Source organism: Schistocerca americana, chromosome 10 (assembly GCF_021461395.2).
Source record: "Schistocerca americana isolate TAMUIC-IGC-003095 chromosome 10, iqSchAmer2.1, whole genome shotgun sequence".
Taxonomy (NCBI): Eukaryota; Metazoa; Arthropoda; class Insecta; order Orthoptera; family Acrididae; genus Schistocerca; species Schistocerca americana.
In genome coordinates this window covers 171811884-171839495 of record NC_060128.1, presented here as the reverse complement: position 1 = coordinate 171839495, position 27612 = coordinate 171811884, and the positions used below count along the sequence as shown (strand labels likewise).

General features: G+C 40.4%; 1 protein-coding gene across 1 annotated transcript in view; it reads left to right on the top strand.

Moving 5' to 3' along the window:
- Positions 1 to 27612, top strand: part of LOC124552233 (pre-mRNA-processing factor 40 homolog B) — a 177493-nt gene that overhangs the window by 108141 nt on the left and 41740 nt on the right. The window contains exons 9-13 of the mRNA XM_047126510.1: positions 411 to 639; positions 1901 to 2149; positions 10331 to 10443; positions 13138 to 13245; positions 18153 to 18347. Coding sequence (XP_046982466.1) covers positions 411 to 639; positions 1901 to 2149; positions 10331 to 10443; positions 13138 to 13245; positions 18153 to 18347 — 894 coding nt within the window. The remainder of the gene's footprint in view (positions 1 to 410; positions 640 to 1900; positions 2150 to 10330; positions 10444 to 13137; positions 13246 to 18152; positions 18348 to 27612) is intronic.

Here is a 27612-nt window from a genome sequence, read left to right as displayed (position 1 = left end):
TCTGGCGGCACAGTGAGCTTCAGTGATGTCACAGTCAGCAACACAGCTATATAAGGATCATAATGGCTGAGAAGAATTTGCCTGAAAAAAGAAATTTAACATCTTCATGTGGCTCAAAGCCGAAGATGATTTTATTGATTCATATCACTGAGAGTACACTCTTTTGTGCTCAAAGCGTGTTTCTCGTTATGTGTACAGCACAGCATTTCAAGTTGCTGCCTTATTGTCTTTATCAGTATTGAGTACTAGTATGATTTTTCTCTCGCCCATTCTTAGAGCTATGCGGCTCCAGTGTATTTTGGATTTCTAATTTTTTTTTATTTGGCCACTGTACGTTGCATACAGTTTAGTTTGAAACTCTGGGAACCTTATAGATTTTATAGTAAATCACAGAACATTTTTGTTTGTAGGTGTGGAAGAATGTTTCCGAATCGGACCGTCGCGATATCTATGAAGATGTTATCTTCAACTTGGCCAAGAAAGAGAAGGAAGAAGCGAAAATAATGAAGAAGCGGAACATGAAGCGCCTGGCCGAGGTACTGGACTCGATGATGAACATCCAGTACTCCACGACATGGCAGGAGGCGCAGCAGATGCTTCTGGACAACCATGAGTTTGCAGATGATGCCAACCTGCTGGGTCAGTTCATTACATGTTCATAAATTAAAAGGAAGGTCAGTGTTGGCCATAATATTGATGTTTTATTGATAGCAGAATCGATTTTCGATCACATAGTGATCATCTTCAGTTCTGTACAAATTAAACTCAGACACTGGTATCCAGTTATTGATAGTAGTGATGATGATGATGATGATGATGATGATGATGATGATGATGGTGATAGTAATACAGACAAATCAGTGTAAAACAATATTGTGAAAAGCTTAGATAGACTGAAGCTTTTTTTTAAATTCATACCTCGAGAATAAATGTAGCGCTAGAAATGTTAGTGTCACAAGCAATCTGCCTTTGATGGATTTATGCATAATAGTACCGAGATTGGAAATTTTAGGTCAAATTATAGAGAGAACTTCTTCCATCTCCATCGCTGTCATTCTCGTAAAGTTTAGACATTGTTATGGCTTTTTCATCACAAGCTCTGGAATGAGATTCTTACATGCTCTAAACTCATCCTGCTGCCCAGTTTGCTTTCTTGTTGGACACGAATACGGTCAATTATTCTTTGCTACTGAAAATACAGCTGCAGCCTGAGGCTACCTCTTCCTTCATGCTCTGAACAATGCCAGAAAAATCTTTTGGAACATGATCTCTCACCTCTCACAGATACTCCCACCCATTGTGTGTTAACACTTTTAACATCTGCTCTTGAAAGATTTACAGTTACTTACAGGAAGCAGTTGCAGGGAACTATCTGACAGTAACCGTCAGTAAATATTCACCCCTATTGTAAACTGTTCTGTGAGAGTACTAAACGGTCTGAGATGAAAAGATTTTAAAATTTACCCTATGCCTGAGACCTTAATAACATGTGTTAGAAATTAAACATGTGCACAATTTTATTAGAAACATGGCTGTTACAGTACAGAATAATGAACGAAATACACAAAATTTCTTATCGAATGGTGCAGCAGATTACGGGAGATCCCGATGCCTTTGGTTCTAATATACCAATGATACCAGCAATTTTTTTAGGAATGGAATGTAACAATGTGAACAGTAGACAGTCAGATCAACCCATGACTACATAGTAGACCCAGAGGAAGACCACTGCAACTGTGGTTGTAATGTCAGTGACAGTTATGTTACAATATGACTTAGTATTTTGCCCAAGAAACATTTATGTTAACGCAATCCACACAGATATTACACAAGCTGAGAGTACGAAAATACTGTAGAGAGAACATATTTTCGTTATGTAACAATCCTGTCATTATTTCAGGTATGGACAAGGAAGACGCCTTGATTGTATTCGAAGAGCACATACGGCAGCTGGAGAAGGAAGAGGAGGCAGACAAGGAACGGGAAAAGAAGCGCTCAAAGCGGCAGCAGCGGAAGAACCGTGACGCGTTTGTGACGCTGCTGGACGAGCTGCACGAGCAGGGCAAGCTGACGTCGATGTCACTCTGGGTAGAGCTGTACCCCACCATCAGTGCCGACCTGCGCTTCTCCGCCATGCTCGGCCAGCCTGGTCAGTAAATTGTGTAGCTATTTTCCAACGAGTGTTCGTATCACCTTCCGTGCGTAACGTCTTTATGCAGAGAATTAGTAGTGAGTATGGTGCTTGATATTCTACTTTTGTTCATAAGCTTATTTCAGCCTTATTGCCTTCATCAGTACATCAGAAAACAATTTCATTTTTTTATATTTTACATAATATATAATTTATAAGGGTTTTTTAAACTGAATGTTGTATTCACATTCTGACGTTGTAAACGGATGTGTCTCAACTATGAGTAAACTGTTGCTGCTGTGTAGTTGTTGGATGTTACGTTTTTTCAGTAACATTTTAAAGCGTTTCAGTGATATGATGTTGCAAATATAATATGTTCCATTACTATTTTGACAGGGAATTAAAGTTTGACAGCTAGTTGTTTACTCAAATATATTGATGTGTTTGTAATCTCTGGCGTTTTGGTTACCCATTATCCCTATATAAAATTTCAATTTTTTTTTTTTTTTTTTTTTTTTTTTTTTTTTTTTTTTTTTTTTTTTTTTTTTTTTACTGTATGTGGTTGGAATTGGTTTGACCATTTGGTATATCATGAGGATAACCCTTGTGAGTGTTTGTATTTCAGATTCCTCCAAAATATTTTTGATTGGACTTTTTGGGATTGTGTGCAGGATTTGCAATGTGCTTTCAATGTTTCAACTTCATGTTTGTCATTTTTGAGGTGTGTAAAGAAGGTCTATTGGTTGTTAGTTGTTTCTTTTGTGTGTGCTCAGAAAGAAAAACATAAAGTTTGCAACACTGAAAATGCACTACAAACCTGCGCAAAATATGAAAAGTCCAATTGTAAATATTTTGGAGGAATTTGAAATACACATACACACTAAGGATTATCCCCATGCTATACCAAATGAACAAACCAATTTCAAATGTACACAGTTTTTTTAAATAAATCATTGAAATTTTGTATAGGGATAACGGATAACCAAAACACACCAACAACAGTTCCATAGGTATACAATCTGCAGGAACAGAAATATATTTGAGTAAACAATTGACTGTCAAACCTGAATTTCCACAACTGTGTAAATAATAAAAAAGAATTGTAATATACATACAATATCAAATCATCAAACAACTTTAAAATGTTACTGAAAAAATATTACAACTATGTACAGCAGCAATGATTTATTAAAAGTTGACATATGTCCATTTAAAACATTAGCATGTGAGTACAATATCCAAGGGAAAAAAAACCCTCTATAAATTTTATACTATGTAAAATATGAATACATGCAATTGTTTGCAGATGTGCTGTTCAGGGCAATAAAGCTGAAATAAGCTTCTAAAAAAATTTAAAAAAATCAAAAAGTCAAGCAGCATACTGTCTATTAATTCTCTGCATAATGTCCTGCTGTGACATATTATATGCTTCAGGTTCCATGATACAAAAACAGAGGTATGAGAATTCTTATGATCTATTATGCAGTTACATAATTGACAGATACTGCAAATTTGCTATGAAATGACATTGCAAGTACAATACTGTGCAGAAATAATTTAAAGATTTAGTTGATAATAAAAGAGAGAGATATTACAGTCGACAGACAGGATTCATTGTTCAGTATGTCAACAAGCACTCTGTGCTAAATTTGCAGGTATGCAGCCCGAGAAGAAATTGGTGGTGTGAATAGTAACATTTCTGAAGTTACGTGCATTATTTCACTTATTCCACTGTCAGTTGCAACAGTTTTTGATGGAATGAACAGAGAGTGTGGAGAGTACATTGGTTAAGTCACACGGCATGCATGGAATGATTTTTCGATTTAAAATTCAATATTGTTGAATTTATGAAGGAAAAACGAGAACATCCAGAATGGATTGCAGATCTTGCATTTTAAATGGACTTGACTGCACACTCCATACAGTAAAATATTGCAAGGTGAGAAAAAACTTCTTTATTACCTGATAGGGATCCATTTTAATAGAAGATCTCATTATAAGCAGGGACACATTTGGACAAACACAGTGCAGTTCCCCAAGCTCAATGCTATTGAAGAAAAGGGGATGCTTAAAGAATTCATTGCGTTCTTGAAAGAATTGTTTCCTAAATATTTTGGGAACACCATCAGTCTTACATCTGTTTTCGAGACCATTTTCTGTTTGAGTTGGAAGCACCCCTGTTCATGTGGAGATGTAACTGATTGATATGAAGAGTAATTCCCATTTTAAAGACAAATCCTTTTACATTAAAACTGTGCAGGATGTCTACATTGCTTTCCTCAGATAGCATTTCCACATCTTCATTATGAGGTTGGAAAAGTGCTACAATATTTCAATTCAACATATGTGCGTGAATACCTTTTTCCGATTGTGAATCTAAGTCAGTCACGATTACACGGTAGCTTCAGTGTGAAAATCTGAAACAGTCTGTGTGCACATAAGCGGGCAGTTTGTACCATATAAAAATTATATTATGTCTTCAGTGTGCCAAAAAATGATTGAATAACACTGAAAGTGTGTCTTGTTTGTGATGTATGTTGTTGAGCAATGTGAAATATGAAACTAAATTGTAAGCAGTGTGACTGCATTGCCTTTTAAATGCAGCACTTTCGCAGTTTCCCCCTCTCCCCTCCAAGTGATGAGACAGTGTGCCGTGGTACTGGGGGAAACATTCAGTAAGGCTGATCGTCCCAGCGCATGGCACTGATGTATGGGAATGCAATATCTGTTTTTAGGTTGTTTTTTTTTTTAAGTAGGAACTAACAAAGATGATGACACTAAAACTTGTATTAACTTTGGTTGACGAAATTCCAAACTGTTGAATACAAAATATTCTCATAAATCGAGCTCCTGTGCTTTGAGATGAATGGAAACAAACCTGATGGTGTCACGTCAGAGTTAGTTATGGAAAAGATGTTATCATGTCGTGTGTGTGTGTGTGTGTGTGTGTGTGTGTGTGTGTGTGTGTGTGTGTGTGACTTTGCACTAATTTGCCATAGTACTATAACCAGCCACTTAATACTGCAGTAGTCCATCTTTGGAATGCAATACAGCACTGATTCTTAGTGTTACAGAGTCAGCAAGTTCTTGACATTTCTGGATGTATGTGGCATTGGATGTCTAAGCACAGGTCATGCGGTTCTCTAAATTATGGGCCAGTGGTTTCTGGGTGCAGAGTTGGTGCTCAATAGCCACACATGAGTATCATCAGGTTCATATCAGGCAAACTTGATGCCCAAGATGTCAATGTGAGTTAACTATCGTGCTCTTTAAACCACTATAACATGACACTGGCCTTGTGATATTGAGAGTCCTCTTGTTGGAAGATGCTGCTGTGTGGTTATAATTAAAGTGCACTACTCACAGAGGTCCAATGTGGACTGTAATTATTGTGTGGCAGTGAAAAAATAGAATTGATTTACGCTGGGAAAAAAAATTAGTTCCAATTTTGGCCACCAGGTGCAAATCTGGTGCTGTGAATGCAAAAAAGACGTACAGAAGTGTTTCCATATGTGTTAGGAACAGGCTGCAGGCAGAAAAAGTGAAGTAAGTGAAAAAGGCATAACGTTGATTTTATTATTGATTGCTGTTGACAGAACTTCTTCAGTATGAGCAACGGAGGCATCGACAAGATACTGCATCCGTAAAATGACGTAATCAACAGTTGCTTGCAGCAGTTCCAGTGGAATTTGAGCAAGCCATTCCTGTATACTGGTGTTCAGATCAGGTATAGATCGAAAGTGTCCCTGGTAAACACATTCCTTCCCCAGAGCCAAAAATCGCACGGATTCAGATCCGGTAGTCTTGCAGACCGTGCATGTGGAAAACCTTTGGAGATAACAGCTTTGTGGAAGGTTGCATTTAGCAGACCATTGACTGGACGAGTGACATGAGGTGTTGCCCCATCTTGTATGAAAACAGTGGTTTCCACACAGTTCACTCTTCCAAAGCAGGAATCACATGCTGTACAAGGAGGTCTTGATAATGTGCAGACGTCACAGTATACTTGACACGCCTTCTGGATGGATTTTCTTCGAAGGACTACGGACCGAGACTAAAGGCTCTTGTGAATCCACACCACGGAGTCATGTAAAGTGAATGGAATGGCTTCTTTGTGCACAACACCACTTTAACAGCATCCCAAACTCAGCAGTTCAGTGTATTCACTGCACCCTCTAGTGGATGTCACACCATCACATGAACAGTGTACAGCACTAGGTTTCTACCTGGTGACCACAGTTGGAAATTTTTCAGCGTAAATTGGTTCTGCATTAACACGTTAGTGTATATACCAAGTTTCACTGCCATACGATAATTATAGATCATCATGCTACACTTATTTAGAACCACTCGGTATTTCCGTTGAGCATGACTTCGAGCATGAAAGGATGCAGATCTGTAGTTAAGTTCACATGGTCCACAGCTGTCACGGTGCCTTAGATTACTACCACAGGTCCTGTGGAAACAGAAGTAAATGTCCCCCATAGCATAATACTGTCCCACTATCGTAAGATCTCATCTGTGGTGCAATGCACGTTTCTAGCAGCTGCTCTGCAGGGTGACACATGTGGACAACACCATCAATCAACCTGGTTTAGCGAGGAACAAGAGTCATCTGACTAGGTGACACATTTCCTATGATCCACAGTCGTCTCTGAGATACCATGGACACTGCAACTGTAATTGTTGATGCTTTTGTGTTTACTTAGCTTCATCTTGAGCATTGTGCACTGAACGGTGTACTCCAGAACACTTGAACTTGTGCCAGAAATGTACTTTCACTAGATCTGCCATTGAATGATGCCTCTCAGTCTTTACAAAATGGATGTGCCTCATATCCCAGACTTCTTTGACAGTTTCATCAACTACCACAGATGTTCACAACAGTAGAATGTGAACAGATGACCACCTTTGCTGTTTCAAAGTTCCTCATTCTGAGCCTTTGAACCATAACAATCTGCCCATTTACAGAGTTGCATACGTCAGTGGGTTTTCCCATTTGCTGCCCATACTTGTTGCTAGAATGATTCTCCATTTGTCTCTGCTCCACTTGCAGACATCCCTTACTGTGTCGTGCCTGCAGCATAACTAGACAGCATTCAATCTCACAGTGAGCAGTGGTCCTGTATTTTGGATCATCAGTGTAAGTTGACTTATGAATGTAAGGGAAACATGTCTGAGAGGTGTATTCTAGTGCCTGTGTAGTTTTGAGGAGAACAAAGGAATTTCAAGATTTACAGCTAGTATTTGGTTCTGTTTAACATATACATCTGTAATGTTCTGAACAAAATTTTCTTAAACTCGGATAGTTCTGTTAATGTAAAAATGGAAACTAGCATTTGCTGAAGCTCAATCTTGTACGTTTGTAAGTGAGAAGTGTATCCTTACTAGCTGATCATCTGGCATTGCCCAGTCTTATATTAGGCCAGTATTATGCAATAAAATTAAGTGATCTCTCAGGTTTTCTTGGTGTGATTGATTAATGACATGCTTCCAGAAGTATAATAAGTAAAATAACGTTCTCAAAGATTTTTTATAAGACCTTTTATGGAGTATCTGGTGGTTTTCTGGAATGCTTTTATTGACATCTATATACCGTATTTACTCGAATCTTAAGTCGCACTCGAATCTAAGCCGCTCCTGAAAAATGAGACTCGAAATCAAGGAAAAAAAATTTCCCGAATCTAAGCCGCACCTGAAATTTGAGACTCGAAATTCAAGGGGAGAGATAAGTTTTAGACCGCACCTCCAAATCGAAACAAAGTTGGTCCAGTGTAATCTGAGACACAATTTAGGTTGAATGAGTGATGATACAGCTACAGTAGTTTGGTTCGAGTCGTAAGCTTAGCAGTTAAGCTTTACCAGGTAGGCATTGCTATGCGTTAGGCGCTCCGTCCGTATTTATACGGCTACCCTTCCTTTTTCATGTGCTTTGCCTGGTTTGAAGTGATTGCTTATTTTTCTTTGATCTGATAAGTGCCGTTCTCTTTGTTATAGGTTTTTACGTCATTCTAAGCTGAAAATGCATTATTGTACTGTGTGATGCATTGTTTGTCCCATTCCGATAATGAGTGTTTACGACCTGTCGCCGCTTTTGGCATGGCTTGCTTTTGTGCACGTTACCGCTGCTTAAAATTAAAAGAAAAGAGAGGTATCATCTCATTAGCGAAACAATGGCAATAGACTGCTTTTTGTTGTTACTTACACTGCTACTTTCTTTGATAATGATCAACAAGAACCAAATAATAGACTGCGTATGATAGAAGATGTTCTAAATGAGAGTTTACCGAAAATTTTTCTCCGTTTGAAAATCTTTGCAGGCGCCTCTTTAGTACATTACATTCTGCACAGAAATTAGAGTCATCTTAGATTTTAAAATCTTGTCAGTTGCCGTGCTTCATTTCTGACTGTATCACTATTCGGCATAAGAATAATATGAATATAAACATGACATGATATGTATATTCTTCCGCGTTTGCTGTTGTCTCACTCTAGTTTTGTAGTTTATTAGGCAGACAGGATTTAAATGAGATAGCAGCAAACACGAAAGAATACGTGGCAAAATGTTTACATTCGTATTATTCTTATGGTGAAGAGAATACTACTTCACAATTCATAAAAGTTCCTAAGCAACTATCTCTTTTAACAGGTGGGAAAAAATTCAGAACGTAGATTTAGCCATATTAACAGACAAACATCCCAAACAGTCTTGCCAGTCAGATTTTCATAGTACATTGAAAGGCTGCTACATTCAAAGATGAACAATACCGAATTTGTATTTACTTCATTGGATAATGTATGAAAATGCAGTGGTCGAAACTCGGGGCAGAGAAAAAAGCTCATCTTCCACGTTTTAATTTATTTACTGACGCAGAGGTTTTGGCACCAGTATTTATCTTTGTGCCTGCAAAGTATGCCTGTGTAGCGCTACATATATTCAACAGCAGACGTTAGTTGTGGTGGCACCTACCAATATTTTTCAGAACTTCTGCTTACTTTGCACTCGATTCTAAGCCGCATGCGGTTTTTTGGATTACAAAAACCGGAAAAAAAGTGCGGCTTAGATTCGAGTAAATACAGTGCATGCTCTGTAAACCACTGTTAAGTGCATGGCAGACAGTACTTAGCATGGTACCACATGTTAGTGTTTTCCCACACACATTGCAGTTTTTCCCATACAGAGTGTTAGAAGAATGATTGCTTGCATTCCCGTGTGTGATGTAGTCTAATCTTGTCTTCATGGTTCCTGCAGGAGTGATACATAGTAGAATGAAGATCTCTATATTCCTCACTTAATACTGGATCTCAAAAATTTGTATGTTTTCTCAACATAATTGGCATCTACCTTAAAAACTTCTGCCAATTAAGGTTTTTCAATATATTCGTGATCCTTCTTCATAAGTCAAACAAACCTGTGACCACTTGTGCCGCTCTTCTTTATTTTTCATTCACTGTCCCGTGTTAATCCAGTTTGGTATCAATCTTTCACACTGGAACAATTAGGACTTAGAGGTGGTCTTCCTTGTAGACTGATTGCATTTTACCAGTATCCCTGCTAAGGAACCGAAGTCGGCCAGTTGCTGTACCTACAACTGAGCATGTGTGATCATCTCATTTCATACCTATGCGAACTATTACAGCGTTATATGGAAGTATTTGTACGAAGGGACTGCCTCAAACTGTGACTCACAGATGTTGTAATCGTAGAATATTACTTTTGTTCCTTTGAGAAGTGCACAGTTTTCATTTCTGGACATTTAGAACAAATTGTCAGCCTTTTCAACACTTTGAAATCTTATAAAGACCTAACTGCATCACATAGTAAGCTCATAAAAATTGGAACATGGTCTTCATTTTTATAAAAGATTGTCCCAAGATATTTAATTTGTTTATATTTTGTAAGTATAACTATAGATTGCAGTCTTGTGCAAATCAATTTTAATGTTAACATCAGACTTGAATATCTTGTTATGGCACCAAGTGCAAATTAGTAATCCACATGATTTTTTTTTTTTCCTTTTTTTTCCTTTCCTCCCCCCCCCCCCCCCCCCCCCTCCACCCCCCCTGCCCCCCCCCCCCCCCCCATCTCTCTCTCTCTCTCTCTCTCTCTCTCTCTCTCACACACACACACACACACACACACACACACTTACTTTTATTTATATGTCTATTGACTAAAGTGTTACTTGTTTTCTGTAGGTTCCACACCCCTTGATCTCTTCAAGTTTTATGTTGAGGACCTCAAATCAAGGTTCCATGATGAGAAGAAGATAATAAAGGAAATATTGAAGGAAAAAGGCTTTGAAGTGCAGGTAAGTAAATGTAATGGTCTTCAGCTGTCAGTGAATTGTTTATTAAATTATTAAATTTGTGAATTATGCACATAGTTAATTTTAATAATGATGTTTGAGATACAAATTTTGCATTTTTAGTTCATTGTGGTTCTAAATGACTGTGGCCTTCTTTTGGGGAAGAGTAGTGTTCAAATTCCCATCTGGCCCTTGTAAATTAAGTCAGGTAAATGCTGGGATGGCTCCTTACATAGTCTGTGGCATCTTTGGCCTCCCATCTGTCTCTGTCAGTCTAGTACTCGTTGCTAGTCGTGATTTCCAAAGTGCTATCACAGAATTACGTCTGGCAGTATATGTATTCATGATGTCTGCAGAGGAATTAATTCTTTCTCAGATGATTTTGAGGAAATGATTTGTCTAAAAAACTAATTACATCACAGACATTGATATTTCAAAATGAACTTGTCTTCTGGTTACTCCACATAGTTGATGCTTTGAGATAAAGTAACCATGACACTTAATTTGCAGACTTTGCATTAAAAAGTATAATCACTGGGTGTATTACTTTTGTAGTACTTGAGATTATGAATTTCTGTGTACAAAAGATTGCTAGATTATATCAGCTATTTTTAAAGCTAAAAGCAGAATCGTGTGTTCCCGCTGTAGAGCAAATACATTTTACATAGCGAAGGTGCACCATGTGCAGCATCAGAAATTGTAGATGAACTGTGCCTGTCCAACACCATATTTATAGAATGGATATTCTATTTAATTGTTTGCCATGGGAAATGTTTGTCCATGAAACAACCACCACTTATTGTTGGTCTCAGTGATAACAAACACGAAGTTGAGAAAAGGACAAGACAGACAAGTGGCACTACCTTTCTGTTAAAGCTATTAAATAACAGGAATATGTAGGAGATTTTTATTTATTGGTGTCATTTACATTGTATGAAATCAGTTTATGACAAGGAAAAGAAAAAATAGAATTTCAAGAAAATTGGCTATTGCTGTAGAAGGGCTCTCTTCTGTAAGACATGTTATTGCATAATTAATGTTATTGCATATTTACAATAGTCCCGATGAAGGAGGTAGACTATTTTGGCATAAACCGTTACTGAAGAAAATTTCCTTCTGAAGGATAGCCTTTACAAAACTAAAAATTACACAACTCTTAGCTCAGCACTGCAAGCTTAAAATGGTGCTGCAGACAATCAGCAAGCATTACCACTAATCTATACTAATAATAAAACTGTAAAGTTGTCATATCAGTCTGTTTATTTGAACACTCTAATCTCCAAAACTACTACATGGGTAAGTCAAGCATAGCTTGGGGTGACGCATAGGCTCTATTTCATCAAAATTGGATAAAAAGGTGATTTAAAATTTTATCTAAAATGAGATATACAGAAATTTACTCTTTGTAAAAACTGTTGATATTTGAACTGTGTCATATTTATGAAAATCCTTATATTGATTCGTATGTTCTGCATAATATGATTCAATGTGACGAATACAATGCTTATACGACCCTCAATGTGTTTAATCCGTATTTCCTACTAATATTATTAAATGCGAAAGTAACACACGAACGTTGTCACGACGAAACTGCTGAACCAATTTTGATGAAATTTTGAGGTAGTGTGGAGCCTGAGGAGGAGTATGGGCTACTTTGGGGGGCTAGGGGAGGTGGGGGGGCAGAGAGAGGGGAGAGAGAGAGAGAGAGAGAGAGAGAGAGAGAGAGAGAGAGAGAGAGAGATATTTGTTGCATAATGTCTACATTAGCGACTTCAGTAGCAGAATGCTTAGATGGGCGCTCCTGCCCACACCCTCCACACACATTGCTCAGCAGTGGTGCTGCACGTGCCACCACATCTTGCATTAGGGTAATGGAGTGGCCGTGACAGTACTATTGATATGCAAGCACAGCCATGGGTAACATATAGTTTTTATTATAAGTGGTGTGAACTTTTGGACCAGACTAGTATAATAACTGCTGCATCATGTGTGCAACAGTAAAAATTAAAACAAAGATCCCTCCTTGTAAGTTTATATTTCTTAATTTTGTTCATTAAATTGTAATTGAATCATCAAAAAGTGTGTTTAAGAACATGTGATTTCAGTATAGGACACCGCAAGATAATGGATAATGGTAATGGTGTTTCATTATGTCATTGTTACAATTGAGTGCAGGAAATATGTCACTATGATACAGATCATTGCCAAATCCTTTGGCTTTGAATTTGTCATGACAAATTTCACTCCAGTACGGGACATCTGGCAGATCTGCATCACTACAAGTCTTGGGCTGTCATGGCACCATCATGTTAGATTCCTTCCATGAAAGAATTTTATTGATGTGAGGAAAGACAATGTCATGGATTTGACCAACAAAAGTTGAGTTAGAATGTTTAAATACTTGTCTTTGTGCCTGTGTGATAGCCAACATTTCCTCAATGCAGTGAGTGCTTATTCTTTACTCCCAGCATTAGAATAATCATTCGATGTCTGTTCCTTATTCTTGTTAAGTCTCAGTTAAGTGTATACACACACACACACACACACACACACACACACACACACACACACACATATCCACATCCACACATCTAATTACCTGCTATTCCAGGTTCAACAGCTGTTTCCTAAACCGCAGTATTTCATCTTACACTGTTTGAACTGAAAGATGGTGAGTATGAAACCTGTCTGTTTCAGGTGAACACATCATTTGAAGACTTTGCAACAGTGGTTTGTGAAGACCGAAGGTCGGCCAATCTGGATGCAGGAAATGTCAAACTCACCTTCAATGCATTCCTTGAAAAGGTATAGTACTATATTCACTAGTTATTTGATGTAGGTGACATGTTTCACATCTCATAAACAGTCACGTGTAGATACTGCGGCTGTCTGGCAGATAATTCATTAGGTTGAGAGAAGGTGGACAGAAAACATTATGAGAGCTTTCAAAACTAATTGAGATAAAACTGGTTACTTCTCACTGTCATTTGTCACTTGTGAAGTTAGACCCTTGCCAAAGAAGAGATGTAAATGTCACTGCATGAAATATGGCTGTTTTTTAATTGGGAATCTGTATGATAACACTGGCTTAATCATATCCACATATAGTATAGGAAAGTCAATTAGCACAGTTACACTCTTTAAAACCAATGTCAATATTGTGCATATAACAGAACTGTTTTTATATTGTGCAATGGAATTGTCCAACAGCAAGTTTTGCGGTGATTTTTCAAAATTTTCAAATTGCATGTGCTTTCAGCGAGTCATAATTCATAAAGATTCTCAGTTTGTGAAGTGTTCCCAGTTCGTGCCTTGAGATGTTAAAGATTGTCATACCTCTGGTATTTTGGTATATAATATACTGCTGACATCACAGTAGTAGTGTGTTTCTCAACGTAGAGTACGAGACATGAGCACAAAAATACTGTTAGTGTTCTGGGCACTATAAAAGAGTACTTCATATAAACACCTTATATTTATTTATGTTTTTATAGTTCAATTGAGGCAATGAATGTCTCCATATGACTAAACCATGTGACCTGTAGTAGGACTTTGAAGCCTTAGATATATCGTATGACGATAATCATAATTGAACAGATTTCTTTATACCCATATGAGGTAGTGCTTTCTACGCTTCCTTTCCCAGTAATCCACTTAAGTTTTAATGTCAATAAATGATTCTGCTGCAGCTAATGAAGGGAAGCACAATTAGCTCCTCAACAGACAGGAGGTACGAGGGGATTCTGTCACTAGGCGTGTATAGCGCAACTCATTGCCAGTTCAGTGCCACCTGAGTTGTCAACCTGGCTTGTTCTGTTCATCTACAGGGATCGTTTTTGCTAATGCTGTTTTTTTCTTATTTAGTTTTTTATGATGGCAAGTTTAAGTGGATAACATGCAGCTGTGAAATTTTGTTAATTTCGTTTTCTACTCAGTAAAAGCGCTACTGAAACTGTTTTAATGTTGAAAACAGCTTACCAAAATGACATTATGGGAAAAACTCTAGTGTGCAAGTGGTTTGCTTGATTTAAAAATGGTGACACGTCAACTGATGACAAACCATGTTCAGGACATCCCGTCAACTGCCCGAATTGACGAAAATATTGAAGAAGCTTGAGAGCTTGTGCTCACACAGCCTCCATAAACAATTGATCAATTATCAGAGATTAGTGGTTTATCTTGGAGGTCAGTTCAGTGAATTTTAATAGAAGATTTGGCAGTGAAAAAGTTTGTTCCTCCTCAGTTTTTGACTGACAATCAAAAGCAACATCAATTTGAAACAAGTCGTGCTTTGGAACAACAGTTTGAAACTGATCCAAATTTTCTGTCAGTGGTCATTACTGGTGATGGGTCATGGTGCTTTGGTTACAAACCCAGAAACAAAACAGCAGTCAAGCCAGTGGAAGATGTCATCACAACCCCTTCAAAAAAAATGTTGTCAAGTCAAATCGAACATCAAAACAATACTGATATGCTTTTTTGATGCCGGGGCATAGTTCATTCTGGGCTTGTTCCTCCCAGGTCAGACTGTCAGTCAAAACCTTTTATTTAGAAGTTTTAACAAGATTGCACAACAGTGGTAATCAAAAAAGGCCTGATTTGCGGCGGACAGGAGACTGGTTCTTCCACATGACAACGCACCTGCACACACAGCCATCTCTGTTAGACAGTTTTTTGCTAAAAATGGCATGGTTCTGTTGCCCCATACATCTTACTCATCTAATCTGGCTCCGTGCAACTATTTCTTATTTCCACATGTGGAAAGGGGCACAAAAGGACACCAATTTGACAATTTTGAAGAAGTCAAGAAAATAATGAGGGAAGAGCTGTCAGCCATTTCTAAAGATAACTACAAAAAATGTTTTGAACAATCGAAGCAGCAGTCGGAGAAATGTATTAATTAGTTGTAATAGAGTGTATTTTGGAGGGGATAAAGTTGTTTCACAAACAATTTGAAAATATATAGATTTTAAAAAAAATTCAGATTTTGTTTGACCTCCCCCCCCGCCCCCCGCTACTGTACTTAACGTTAATATGTGCATACTAGGAAGATATCAAAACCTCTGGTAGCTGAAGTAACCATTTCAGATGTTCTTTGATAATCAGAAAAATTATTTAATGTCAAAGGCAGTTCCAAGACAGTGAAATACTGTGTGGAAGTGCAAGACACTTTACACCAGACATCTTGAAAATATGATAGACTAAAAGATTCGACCCACTTTTGTTAATTCTCTGTCAATCATAACTTAAAAACTCCTTTTGTTGGTAAACATGCCACATGCAAGAAATGAGTGGCCTGTCCCATAATGGCTAATATATCAGCATAGACCTTAGGTATCTAACTGAAAAGATGATGCTATTCGTCCCTCTTTGTCTTTATCCTCTCTGTGATCAAATTGCACACTTTTAATTAAAAAAGGGCCAGATTTTCCTATTTTCATTATACTGCTAGTAAATCCCCTTCAGTCCTGAAGTGACTCAGTAAAATCTCATTGCCAAAGGTACTCTTGTCCTGTCAGGAGGGAGTGTGGGTTATGAGGCAGAAATCAAAGGAGTGAGAGAACACAATCTCTGAGAGAAATGTTGTATCATACTCAACTTTGGTACAGAGTGTCCTTGTGAAAATCCAAATTCAAGTCCCTGGCAAAGCCAGTATAAGTTGAACACTTCAGCTGTTCTCAATACAGAAATAAATAGAAGTTTTGAGGCCAGTTCTGACATTACTTTTGTAGACAAAGTTGCATCTGCCCTATGACGATCCTCAACTGCTGCTAAGTGGAGCTACTTGATAACTGGGCAACAGCTGTGCAAGAACTGCAGTTGGGCTGCCTCTTATCCATGTGATCGTGGTGTAGGTGGAGCCTTAGCTCGGGATGTGGCACAAAAAAAAAGAAAGGGCACTTGTGCGACAAGTGGTTGGGCGGCACTGATAGCTGCTGCTGTGGCTGTCAGAAAACAGCAGAATTTCTAGTGCCAACTGCTGTACCTGGAACTATTGCCTCTCTCTGTGATATTGACTGGCTACGATTCCACAAATTTTAACAGAATGTTATTTGGAAACGTCACCAGAGTGCCAAATTACTATAGATTTTCACGAGGGCATGCTGAAAAAAAAAAAAAAAAAACATCCAAATTTTTTATTCTGTTCTTCATATTAGTTGAGGTTTACATGTCATGCATATTACTTGTTTGACTTCCCTGCTTCACTGCAAGTTGCAACTCACCACCACTAGAGGGCTCCGAATTGTAGCGTGTAACGTGGCAGTGTGTTACGTAACTGTCGGTTTGTGTGAAAAACTGAAACCACGAATTTGAAGAGTTTATCCATGCATGGAACACTCTCCTTCAAAATGACAGTGCCAAATCATGCACGAGTGCTGCAACATTTGCAAAACTTGAAGAACTTGGTTTCCTTTCATTGAGCATCTTCCATACTGTCCTGACTTGGTCCCATCAGATTTTCATCTGCTTCCAGAACTTAAATAGACAAAAAATATATTTATCCACATTAGCATAATAAAAGCAGACCTGTCATTTACACGTTTTGCGTCACAAATAAGCATATCCAAGGTGGTTTCTCTTGTACCATTCTAGTTCTTATTATACAGATTGCAGCTCCTGTCCCTAAATATTGTATACTTCATATTGTTAGATTTCCATTTGTGACTATTTACATGCTTCAGTTGGCCTGCTATTTTGAGATGTGTGCAGTTCATTCACTACATTTACATGATTCTCCCAAAACCAGATTTTGTAAACCACTTCCTCAATATTGTGTCGGGGTGGTAATGTGAACACTGCAATACCAATTCTGGAAATTAGGTTCTAGCTGCTGGATTTCCCCCTCCACAATCAATTTTTGCTCCTATGTAAACACACAACCATTTTTGAAATGTAAAATGTGCTTGTGTTGTCCAGGTTAGGTACCCCCACCTCCTTTTTTTGTCCTGTCTGTATGGGATGACTTTCTGTGCAGTGAATGAGAAGTAGCCTGAGCATTAAGTTGTCTACCTCCGATATTTAATTGAAGAGAGAGAATTATTGTACTGACTAAATCAGAAACTAGAACAGCTGACTTCAAGGCCATTTGTATGAAACAGCTAATGGTGGGAGAATCAGTATTTGACTGGTCTAACAAAACTGCTTCAGGCCTCAACATATAAAGACAAGAGCAAACAACAGTTTTCCTCTTTTGAAAGTTGTGCCTGATGTAAACATAGCAATTGTATCAGGCACAAGTTTTTTTTTTAATTGATCGTGCTGATGTAGAAATTGAGATGATATGGATCTTTTAGGATGACACATTTCTTAATGAGGTGAGATGGATGATACCCAGATCAGATTTACGCGATACTTAACGATCATTAGATTGTTACACTGGCAAGTCAGAATGTGGTTTTTAGGTGTGTTTCTGTGGTCATTGTGGGCTTGTTCCAAACCTCTACCTCAGAAAATATGATACATTTAAAATATGATAACATAGAACATAGTTAACATGCTTCAGGCAGTTGAGACAATTTAAGACTTCCTTTCCTTATTTTAACTGATGATTGTGGCAACAGGAAGAGCATTCCTCACCTTTCCAAATTAAAATAGACTTGCCAGGTCATGAAAACAGTAGACCTCACATGTCAGAATAAATGCTAGGGAACATAGGCTGGCATCTGAAACTAATGATGGATTTATACATAAGCACACTTCCCTTCTTACAGGCTGAGGCTCGGGAAAAGGAGCGGCTGAAGGAGGAGACACGCCGCCTTAAGAAGCTGGCAGCCAGCTTCAAAAACTTGCTGAGTACCTGCAATGTGGACCACACACTGCCGTGGGATGAGATCCGCTCCAAAATGGAAGGTTTGCCCGAATTTGAGGCAGTTGGCTTGGAATCGGAAAGAGTCCGCATCTTTAAGGTGAGGTACACTCTCTCTCTCTCTCTCTCTCTCTCTCTCTCTCTCTCTCTCCCCCCCCCCCTCTCTCCCCCCGCCACTCCCCCTCACTCCCCCCCGCCCCTCCCCCTCTCTCCCCCCGCCCCTCCCCCTCTCCCCCCCGCCCCTCCCCCTCTCCCCCCCGCCCCTCCCCCTCTCTCCCCCGCCCCTCCCCCCTTTCCCGCCCCGCCCCCTCCCCCTCTCTCCCCCGCCCCTCCCCCTCTCTCCCCCGCCCCTCCCCCTCTCTCCCCCGCCCCTCCCCCTCTCTCCCCCGCCCCTCCCCCTCTCTCCCCCGCCCCGCCCCCTCCCCCTCTCTCCCCCGCCCCTCCCCCTCTCTCCCCCGCCCCTCCCCCTCTCTCCCCCGCCCCTCCCCCTCTCTCCCCCGCCCCTCCCCCTCTCTCCCCCGCCCCTCCCCCCTCTCTCCCCCGCCCCCTCCCACTCTCTCCCCCTCCCCGTATATGCAGTAGGCAGTGATTCATTACTAATGTCCGCTTGAGACTGGCTATACTTAACAATAATGAAAATGGATGGAAAAATATGTAAACAAATATGTAAATCTTGTGTGACACACAGAAACATGTAATAGAAAACAGTTAACTTTAGCTTCGAGCTCTTGCTCCTTTTCTAGTACGTGTACACATATTCCCATACAACCACACAGACACCCAAATGTATGTGTTTGTGGTGGCAGTGATATTGATTGTTGAATATTGGTTGGGTTTCACGGAGATGGGAAGGAGGCAGGGAACGTCTCCTGAAGCAAGAAGAAGTAGCAGTTTAATTTGAGGCAGGTCTTTCGCTGAACAGCAGGATGAAAGAAGTTCAAAGAGTAGAGCATATAAGGGATGGATTGGGGGGGAGAGGGTGTGTGTCAGAAGCTGGTGCTGAAGGGGGGGGGGCAATAAGGGAGAGGGGTGTGAAAAAGGGGGAGAAAGAGGCAGAAGAGTGGTGGCTGAAGGCATATATGATGTGGATGGGGAAGGAGTGGTGTGAAGAGAAGGGGAAAGGTAAGATGAGACAATGAGAACAGGTTAGCAAAAGTTTAGCCCGGGTGATTGCGAGAGTGCAGGATATACTGAAGTGACAATTCCAACCTGTGTGGTACAGGTAAACTTGTGATGGAATGAAGTATCCAAATGGTAAATGTAGTGATGTAGCTGTTGAAGTCATTTGTGTCATGGTGGCTGCATGTTCAGGTACTGGATGGTCATGTTCGTTGTTTGGCAGAGTTTGGCAGTGGCTGTTCATGTGGGGGTGGGTGTATGGGACATGTCTTGCACTTGGGTCAGCCACAAGGGAATGGCCCATGGGGTGCAGGATTGGAAGCAGGATTGAAGTTGGGATGAACAAGGATATTCTGTAGGTTGTGCAGGCATTGGAACACTACTTTTGTTGATGTGAGCAGGATTTTGGGTAGGATATCCCTTGTCTCAAATCACCATGAGAAAGGGTCAAAGCTCTAGTGAAGAATGTGGTTGAGCTTCTCAAAACCATGGTGATACTGGGTGATTAAGAAGAGTGTTAATCAGTGGCTGGTTAACAGGGGTACTGGTGTCAGAGGAGGAGACGACACAGGTAATCTATTTATTTGTGAGCTGCACAGGTTATTGTCTGTCAGTAAAGGCTCTGGTAACATTATCAGCATATTTCAACAACTATTTTCCATGGCAGATGTGATGTCAGTGGGTGGCTTTTTGACATGGAAAGGGTGACAGCTGTCAAAGTGGAAATACTTTTGGTGGTTGGTGTGCTTGATATGATAAGATGTATGTATGGAGCCATTTGAGAGGTGGAGATCAACTTCTAGGAAGTAGGCTCATTGAGTTGAGAAGGACCAAGTGAAGCGAATTTTGGGAATAGAGGTTAATGATACGGAGGGAGCCGCAAACACACAGCTATCCGTAACCTGACAGTTAATCTAGACATTATCCTTAGCCTTCTACAGTGGTTATGAATTGCCAGTCACTGTGGTCGAGCAGTTCTAGGTGCTTCAGTCTGGAACCGCACGACCGCTACGGTAGCAGGTTCGAATCTTGCCTCAGGCACGGATGTATGTGATGTCCTTAAGTTAGTTAGGTTTAAGTAGCTCTAAGTTCTAGGGACAGATTACCTCAGATGTTAAGTCCCATAGTGCTCAGAGCCATTTGAACCATTTGGTTATGAATTACAGTGACAGTGTGGCCAGGGGCTCCGCCAGCTTTCCGACAACTGTGCATACAAACCTTATGTCTGTGTTCCTATCCCAGAAGTCCAACAAGGCCTCCAGCAGCACTTCAAGGCCTTAGATCAATCCCAAAACCTGACACATGAAAATCTCTCTCTCTCTCTCAAACCCACATCCTCCCCCTCCCCCCCTCTCACCTCCCCCTGCCCCCCCCCCCCTCCATGCCAGCAAAGCCCTGTTTCCTTTTACCTACTCCCCAAATGTAATAAACGTAATCCCATATGTCTCATTGTCCCATTGTGTCTGGGTATAATTCTTTCACTGAACAAACCACCAAACTATTGTCGTTAACCTACCATCATATAGTCAAGACATTGTTCACATCCTATATCTCTAACGTCGATCAGTTGTAGAATTTTGTTTGAGTATAATGACTTTTTCGGAGACTAGAAATCTACTCTGTAGGAATGAGCATGGGTTTTGAAAAAGACGATCGTGGGAAACCCAGCTCGTGCTATTCGTCCACGAGACTCAGAGGGCCATAGACACGGGTTCACAGGTAGATGCCGTGTTTCTTGACATCCGCAAGGCGTTTGATGCAGTTCCCCACAGCCGTTTGATGAACGAAGTAAGAGCATATGGACTATCAGACCAATTGTGTGATTGAATATAATAGAGGGAAACACTCCACGTGGGAAAAATGTATCTAAAAACAAAGATTCTGTAACTTACCAAATGAAAGCATTGGTACGTTGATAGAGACAATAACAAACACAAGTGTGCTTTTATGTTTGTTATTGTCTCTATCAACGTACCAACGCTTTCGTTTGGTAAGTTACAGAATCTTTATTTTTAGATATACAATTGTGTGATTGGATTGATGAGTTCCTAGATAACAGAACGCAGCGTGTCATTCTCAATGGAGAGAAGTTTTCCAAAGTAAGAGTGATTTCAGGTGTGCTGCAGGGGAGTGTCGTAGGACCATTGCTATTCACAGTATACATAAATGACCTTGTGGATAACATCGGAAGTTCACTGAGGCTTTTTGCGGATGATGCTGTAATATCTCGAGAGGTTGTAAAAATGGAAAATTGTACTGAAACGCAGGATAATCTGCAACGAATTGACTGGTGCAGGGAATGGCAATTGAATCTCACTGTAGACAAGTGTAATGTGCTGTGAATACATAGAAAGAAAGATCCTTTATCATTTAGCTACAATAGAGCAGGTCAGCAACTTGCATTAAGAGTGATTTAAAATGGAATGATCATATAAAGTTGATCGTCGGTAAAGCAGATGCCAGACTGAGATTCATTGGAAGAATGTTAAGGAAATACAATCCGAAAACAAAGGAAGTAGGTTACAGTACACCTGTTCGCCCACTGCTCGAGTATTGCTCACTAGTGTGGGATCTGTACCAGGTAGGGTCGATAGAAGAGATAGAGAAGATCCAATGGAGAGCAGCGCGCTTCATTACAGGATCATTTAGTAATCGCAAAAGCGTTACGGAGATGATAGATATACTCCAGTGGAAGACTCTGCAAGAGAGACGCTCAGTAGCTTGGTACGGGCTTTTGTTGAAGTTTCGAGAACATACCTACACCGAGGAGTCAAACAGTATATTGCTCCCTCTTATGTATATTTCCCAAAGAGACCATGAAGATAAAATCAGAGAGATTAGAGCCCACACAGAGGCATACTGACAATCTTTCTTTCCACGAACAATACGAGACTGGAATAGAAGGGAGAACCGATAGAGGTACTCAAGGCACCCTCCGCCACACACTATCAGGTGGCTTGCAGAGTGTGGATGTAGATGTTGATGTAGATGTAGAGATCCTTTGCCACCTTTCCACAGTTTCTATCCCGTTACCACGAGACTCTTTTGTTGGTCACTGTGGGTGCAATATCCTTATACACCACCAACTCCTGTGCCCGTGCCCATGACCTTATAGGCGTGGAACACTACCTTTCCCAATACCCTCCTAATACAATACCCACATTTCACTTTCAAAGGCCAAACTTGTAAACAAATCTGTGGTACTGCCATGGCACCTTCCTATGCCTACTAATTTATGGGCCATCTGCAGGGATCCTTCCTTTCCAGTCAACCATGAAAACACTTTGTCTGCTTCTGCTTGAGATTCATTGGTGGCATTTTCATGATATGGATTCACAGCAAGGACAACCTTTACTCTTTCCTCCATAATCTTAACACCTATTCTCAAATCTGGCTCATGTGGTCCTCCTCAACTCAACGAGACACCTTCCTATATGTTGACCTCCACCTCTCAGACGGCTCCATAAATACATCTCTTCATATCAAGTGCACCAACCTCCAACAGTACTCCAACTTTGATAGTTGTCACCCTTTCCACGCCAGAAAATCTCTTCCATACAGTCTCACCACTCGTGGACGCCACATATGCAGTGGAAAGCAGAAGTTGTCGAAATACACCAGTAACATACCAGAACCTGTATAGGCAGTAACATACCAGAACCTTTATAGACGGACAATAACCTATCCTTCTGTGCCATCTCCTCCTCTGGCAGCAGTAATCTTTTTAACCAGCAACCAACCACCATTCCATTACACACATAGTATCACCCTGGCTTTCAGATTGATTGTAATTTAACAAAAACTTCGTCAGAGGTAATGAAAGATGTACCATCAGCATAGTTAACTAGCACTTAGTTTTGTGGCTGTGTTATATCATTAATGTAGATAAAGAAACAGAAATGGCCCAGGAATACTTCCACGTGAAGCTCCACAGTTGAAAATGAGAGCATGTTAAGTTGAGTTCACTGTTAGGTTCTTACCTTCATTCTTATAATGTAGTTTAGCACATTGTCTTATATATTTTGAAATATGAATTAAAAAAAATAGTTCTACTAAGTTTCTAATTTGGATAAAAGCACTCTATGATTCATAGAATTAGTGTCTTAGGCAGATATAGAGAAGTCCCACTGACTTTTGTTTCCTTTGTCCAGTTTGTTTAGCAGTTCATGGAAAAATGTAACTATTGCTGTTGTAGTGTGGATCGCCCTTTTGTGAGCCAGTGTTATGCGTTACTTTAAATGAATTCACAATTGCAAATGAGGACAACCGTCAGCTGTACATTGGAATGACGACAATGAAACTTTGCGCCAGACCGGGACTCAAACCCGGATTTCCTGCTTATCGCAAGCAGTCGCCTTACCATTTGGCTATCCGCGCACGACTCGTGGCCAGACCCAAACTTCCATATGTCGTCAACCGTGCACCTGCAACCTTTACTCGTGTCCATTATGTATGTTCCCGTATGGAGGTCAGACAATGTACTTGAAAGTCACTTGCTTAGTGTTATGAGTTGTTTGGAAGGTTTACAGAAGAAATACTCCATTTGGTTTAGAATTACTCTATAAAGTAACTTGTCAAGTGTTTAAGCAAATGAAATTGGTCTGTAATTATTGGGTAGGTGCACAATTTTTCTACAAGTTTAATAAGCACATCTGATACACATAACAGAGACTTTAACCAGCAATAGTATATTCTCCTTCATTATCTAAAATGTGCCAACATTGGGGTAACTTTTTGATTCTACTGCTGCATAAATCACGTTGTATTGGCACAAAGAATTCATCGAGCCATGTTCATAGTGCATTTTCATCCGGAAAGGAAGTTGCTTGAAGGTAGTTTGACAGTGTGTGGAAAAAATGAAAACAAGGGCACAAGATCGTGTGATAAAGGTGGGTGCAGAATGACTTCCCAACCCAACTCCTGTATATTGTTTTTGTCAGTCAAGTAGAATGCACACCTTATCATGGAGAAGCATCACTTCGCACAGTTTCCTTGGTTGTTGTTCTTGGATTGTGTCTGCAAGGCATCTAGTACATGACACCATCACTCTTTCACCAGATGCGTAACATTATCTTTTGTGGATGTGCACAGATTTTGTAAGAGAAGTTGCTGCTTTGTTTGGGCTCAACCATTCCTTTCCTTTCCTTTCCTTTCCTGATGTTAGCATAAAAACATTCTTCTCGTCACCAGTAACAGAACAGGATAGGAATGGTCGGTGTTGCTCATGAGCCTATTGATCGTAATCAAGCAAGGTGCACATATGGCCACCTGCAGACTTTATCGAGCGAGGTGGCACAGTGGTTAGCACTCTGGACTCGCATTCGGGAGGACGACGGTTCAATCCCGTCTCCGGCCATCCTGATTTGGGTTTTCCGTGATTTCCCTAAATCGTTTCAGGCAAATGCCGGGATGGTTTCTTTGAAAGGGCACGGCTGATTTCCTTCCCAATCCTTCCCTCACCCGAGCTTGCACTCCGTCTCTAATGACCTCGTTGTCAACAGGACGTTAAACACTAACCACCACCACCACCTGCAGACTTTTATGATTTTGTTTTAGACCATGCAGTACCCATATACCCTATTCTTGAACCTTTCCCATTGCATGCAAATGTCGCACAATGGTGGAATGGTCAAAACTCGTCACATTTGCCAATTCTCGAGTACATTGATGTGGATCATTGTGGATTTAAATGATCTTCATCAAACCCGAAGTTTTTCCTGAACGCAGAGAGGCACTAATGCCAAAGCGATCCTTGCCATGGTATGTCCAGTGGCATTATCCCCATATACAGCGCAAGTGTTTCTGGCTGCCTCTGCTGCTGTCACACCTCTATGACAAAATGATAATATGTAAACTCAGATAGCAACAACGAACTACAAATAAAAAATGACAATCAATAAATTAACCCATAGCAACCAGAATACCAACATGCAGAACAAAATGCTACAAAGTTAAGCATCAACTTAATATTTATGTCAATGATTGCTCCCTTTCTATACACTGGTCTTATCTCTGCAATTGTTGAAATTTCAGAAAAGGTCCCCTGGTCAGTTGAACTGTTTGGTAAATGTGTTGGTGTGTTTACCAATTCATTTCTGCATTCTTTAAGTAATGTAAGTGTGTCATTCCAGAAACTAGATGTTTTTGAGTTTTGAGATTATTTTCATTGCCTCGCATTCTATTACTCCCCTTAGCACAAATGAATTACTCATTGTAACTGAGTTTGTTAATTGTAGTGCTCATTCATCAGTTTCTTCTCTACACACGCATTACTGATATGTTCTATGAGGATTGCCCAGAAAGTAATGCACCACATTTTTTTCTTCAACAATTCTTTATTGAACATAATGAGAATTACACACACGAGAGAATGGTGTTTTATCTACATGCCCTATTTTTCCACGTAATCTCCATCCCGTTCTATGGCCTTCCTCCAACGCGAAACAAGGGCGTTTATGCCCTGTCGGTAACAATCCTTGCCCTGGTGGTGGAGCCAGTGCTTCACTGTGTTGAATCATCTCTTCATCGTCCTCAAAATGCCTTCCACAAAAGGCATCGTTTAATGGCCCAAACAAGTGGAAGTCAGATGGGCCTAGGTCAGGGCTGTAGGGTGGATGGGGTAACACTGTCCACCCCTGTTTTGGGATGTGTTCAGCAGTCATCAGACTTGTGTGGGGCCAAGTGTTATCATGTTTCAGTAAAACTTCTCCTGGGTTTCTGTGGCGCCAAAGTCACCGGAACGCATCTTGAGTTTTGTTAATGTGCTGACACATGCTTCTGAATTAATGGTACCACCTCTTGGCATCCTGTCATTGAGAATCACACCTTCACAGTCCCAAAACAAGGAGACCATGACCTCATCGGCGTAAGTAGTTGCTTTGAGTTTTTTCTTATCTGGGGAGCGGGAATGGGGCCATTCCATCAACTGTGGTTTTGTTTCGGGCCCAGGTTTCATCAACTGTTACAATCTGGGACAAGGACGCCACCTCTGCTTCAAAACTTTGCAACAAATCAAGACAAATGTTTTTTCTGGGTGATTTGTGAACCACCATTAGACACCGCGGGACCCATCTTGCACACTCTTTTGAATATCCAAGAGAGTGGATAATTGCATCCACACTTTCTTTGCTGATTGACAGATGCAGCTCCAACTGTCGAGTCGTAATGCGTCTGCCCTCGCGAATGACAACATCAGCTCACAGCAACATGTCAGGTGTGTCAGCCGTGTATGGTCTCCCTGACCACTGCAAATTGCGGATCTCCGCTGAAGTGCCTTCTGATGATCTCCGTGCCCAGCTACTAACTGAACTTCTGTCGACAGCAGATGCTCCATAAACTTTGCACAATCATTTGTGAATACTCCCTGCAGTTTCGTTCTCTGCAGTGAGAAATTCAATGATGGTACGTTGCTTGTGACGTACATAATCTGCAGACGCCATTTTGAGTCTGTCCTACAGCTACGCTATCTGTCGAAAGTGACGGAAACTTGGTGCGCTCACTGAGGAGATTTCAAATAACAACATACGTCACGTTTTGCATTCGTAGCATTGTTTTCGGCTGAGGAAAAAAATGCAGTGCATTAGTTTATGGGCAACCCTCGCATGAAGGTCTGACGTACTGTCTGTGGCTCATTTGCCAACGTTCCATTTTCTCCTTTTACTGCTACCTGGGTACTCTCCATTTTCATATTTTTTGTTTACTATATGCTAGGCAATTTTGCTAAAATTACTTGTTTCATTTATTTGTTCAGCATGATGACGGCACTTAAGTAGTGATGTAGCAGTTGCAAGATTTCGGATAGACAGATTAAAATTACTTGATAGTTGACTCTTCACACTTTCTAACTGGTTCCTCCAATCAGAGTGCCAATCATCACTCCCGAACCGTCCGCTGTTGCCTACCCATGCACGCACGCGCACACACACACACACACACACACACACACACACACACACACACACACAGTGCTGCTAACAAAATACACACATTTACGTTCCGAGGAAATCCTTGAGTCCTTTCGACGGCTGGCTAAATTGGTGAAGGCGGCCTCCATCTCTCGACGAATGGAAGCCAAGCTGACGATTTGCAGTATCGTACCCAGAGTGGACTGGGGTCCTCTGGTTTGGAGTCAAGTGAAGAATCTAAAAGAGAGGCTACGTCGACTCTGTGATGAAGATGGTTGTAGATTCCTCGAGCTACACTATGGGACAGAAGGTTGTAGGATGCCCCTCGATAGATCAGGGGTG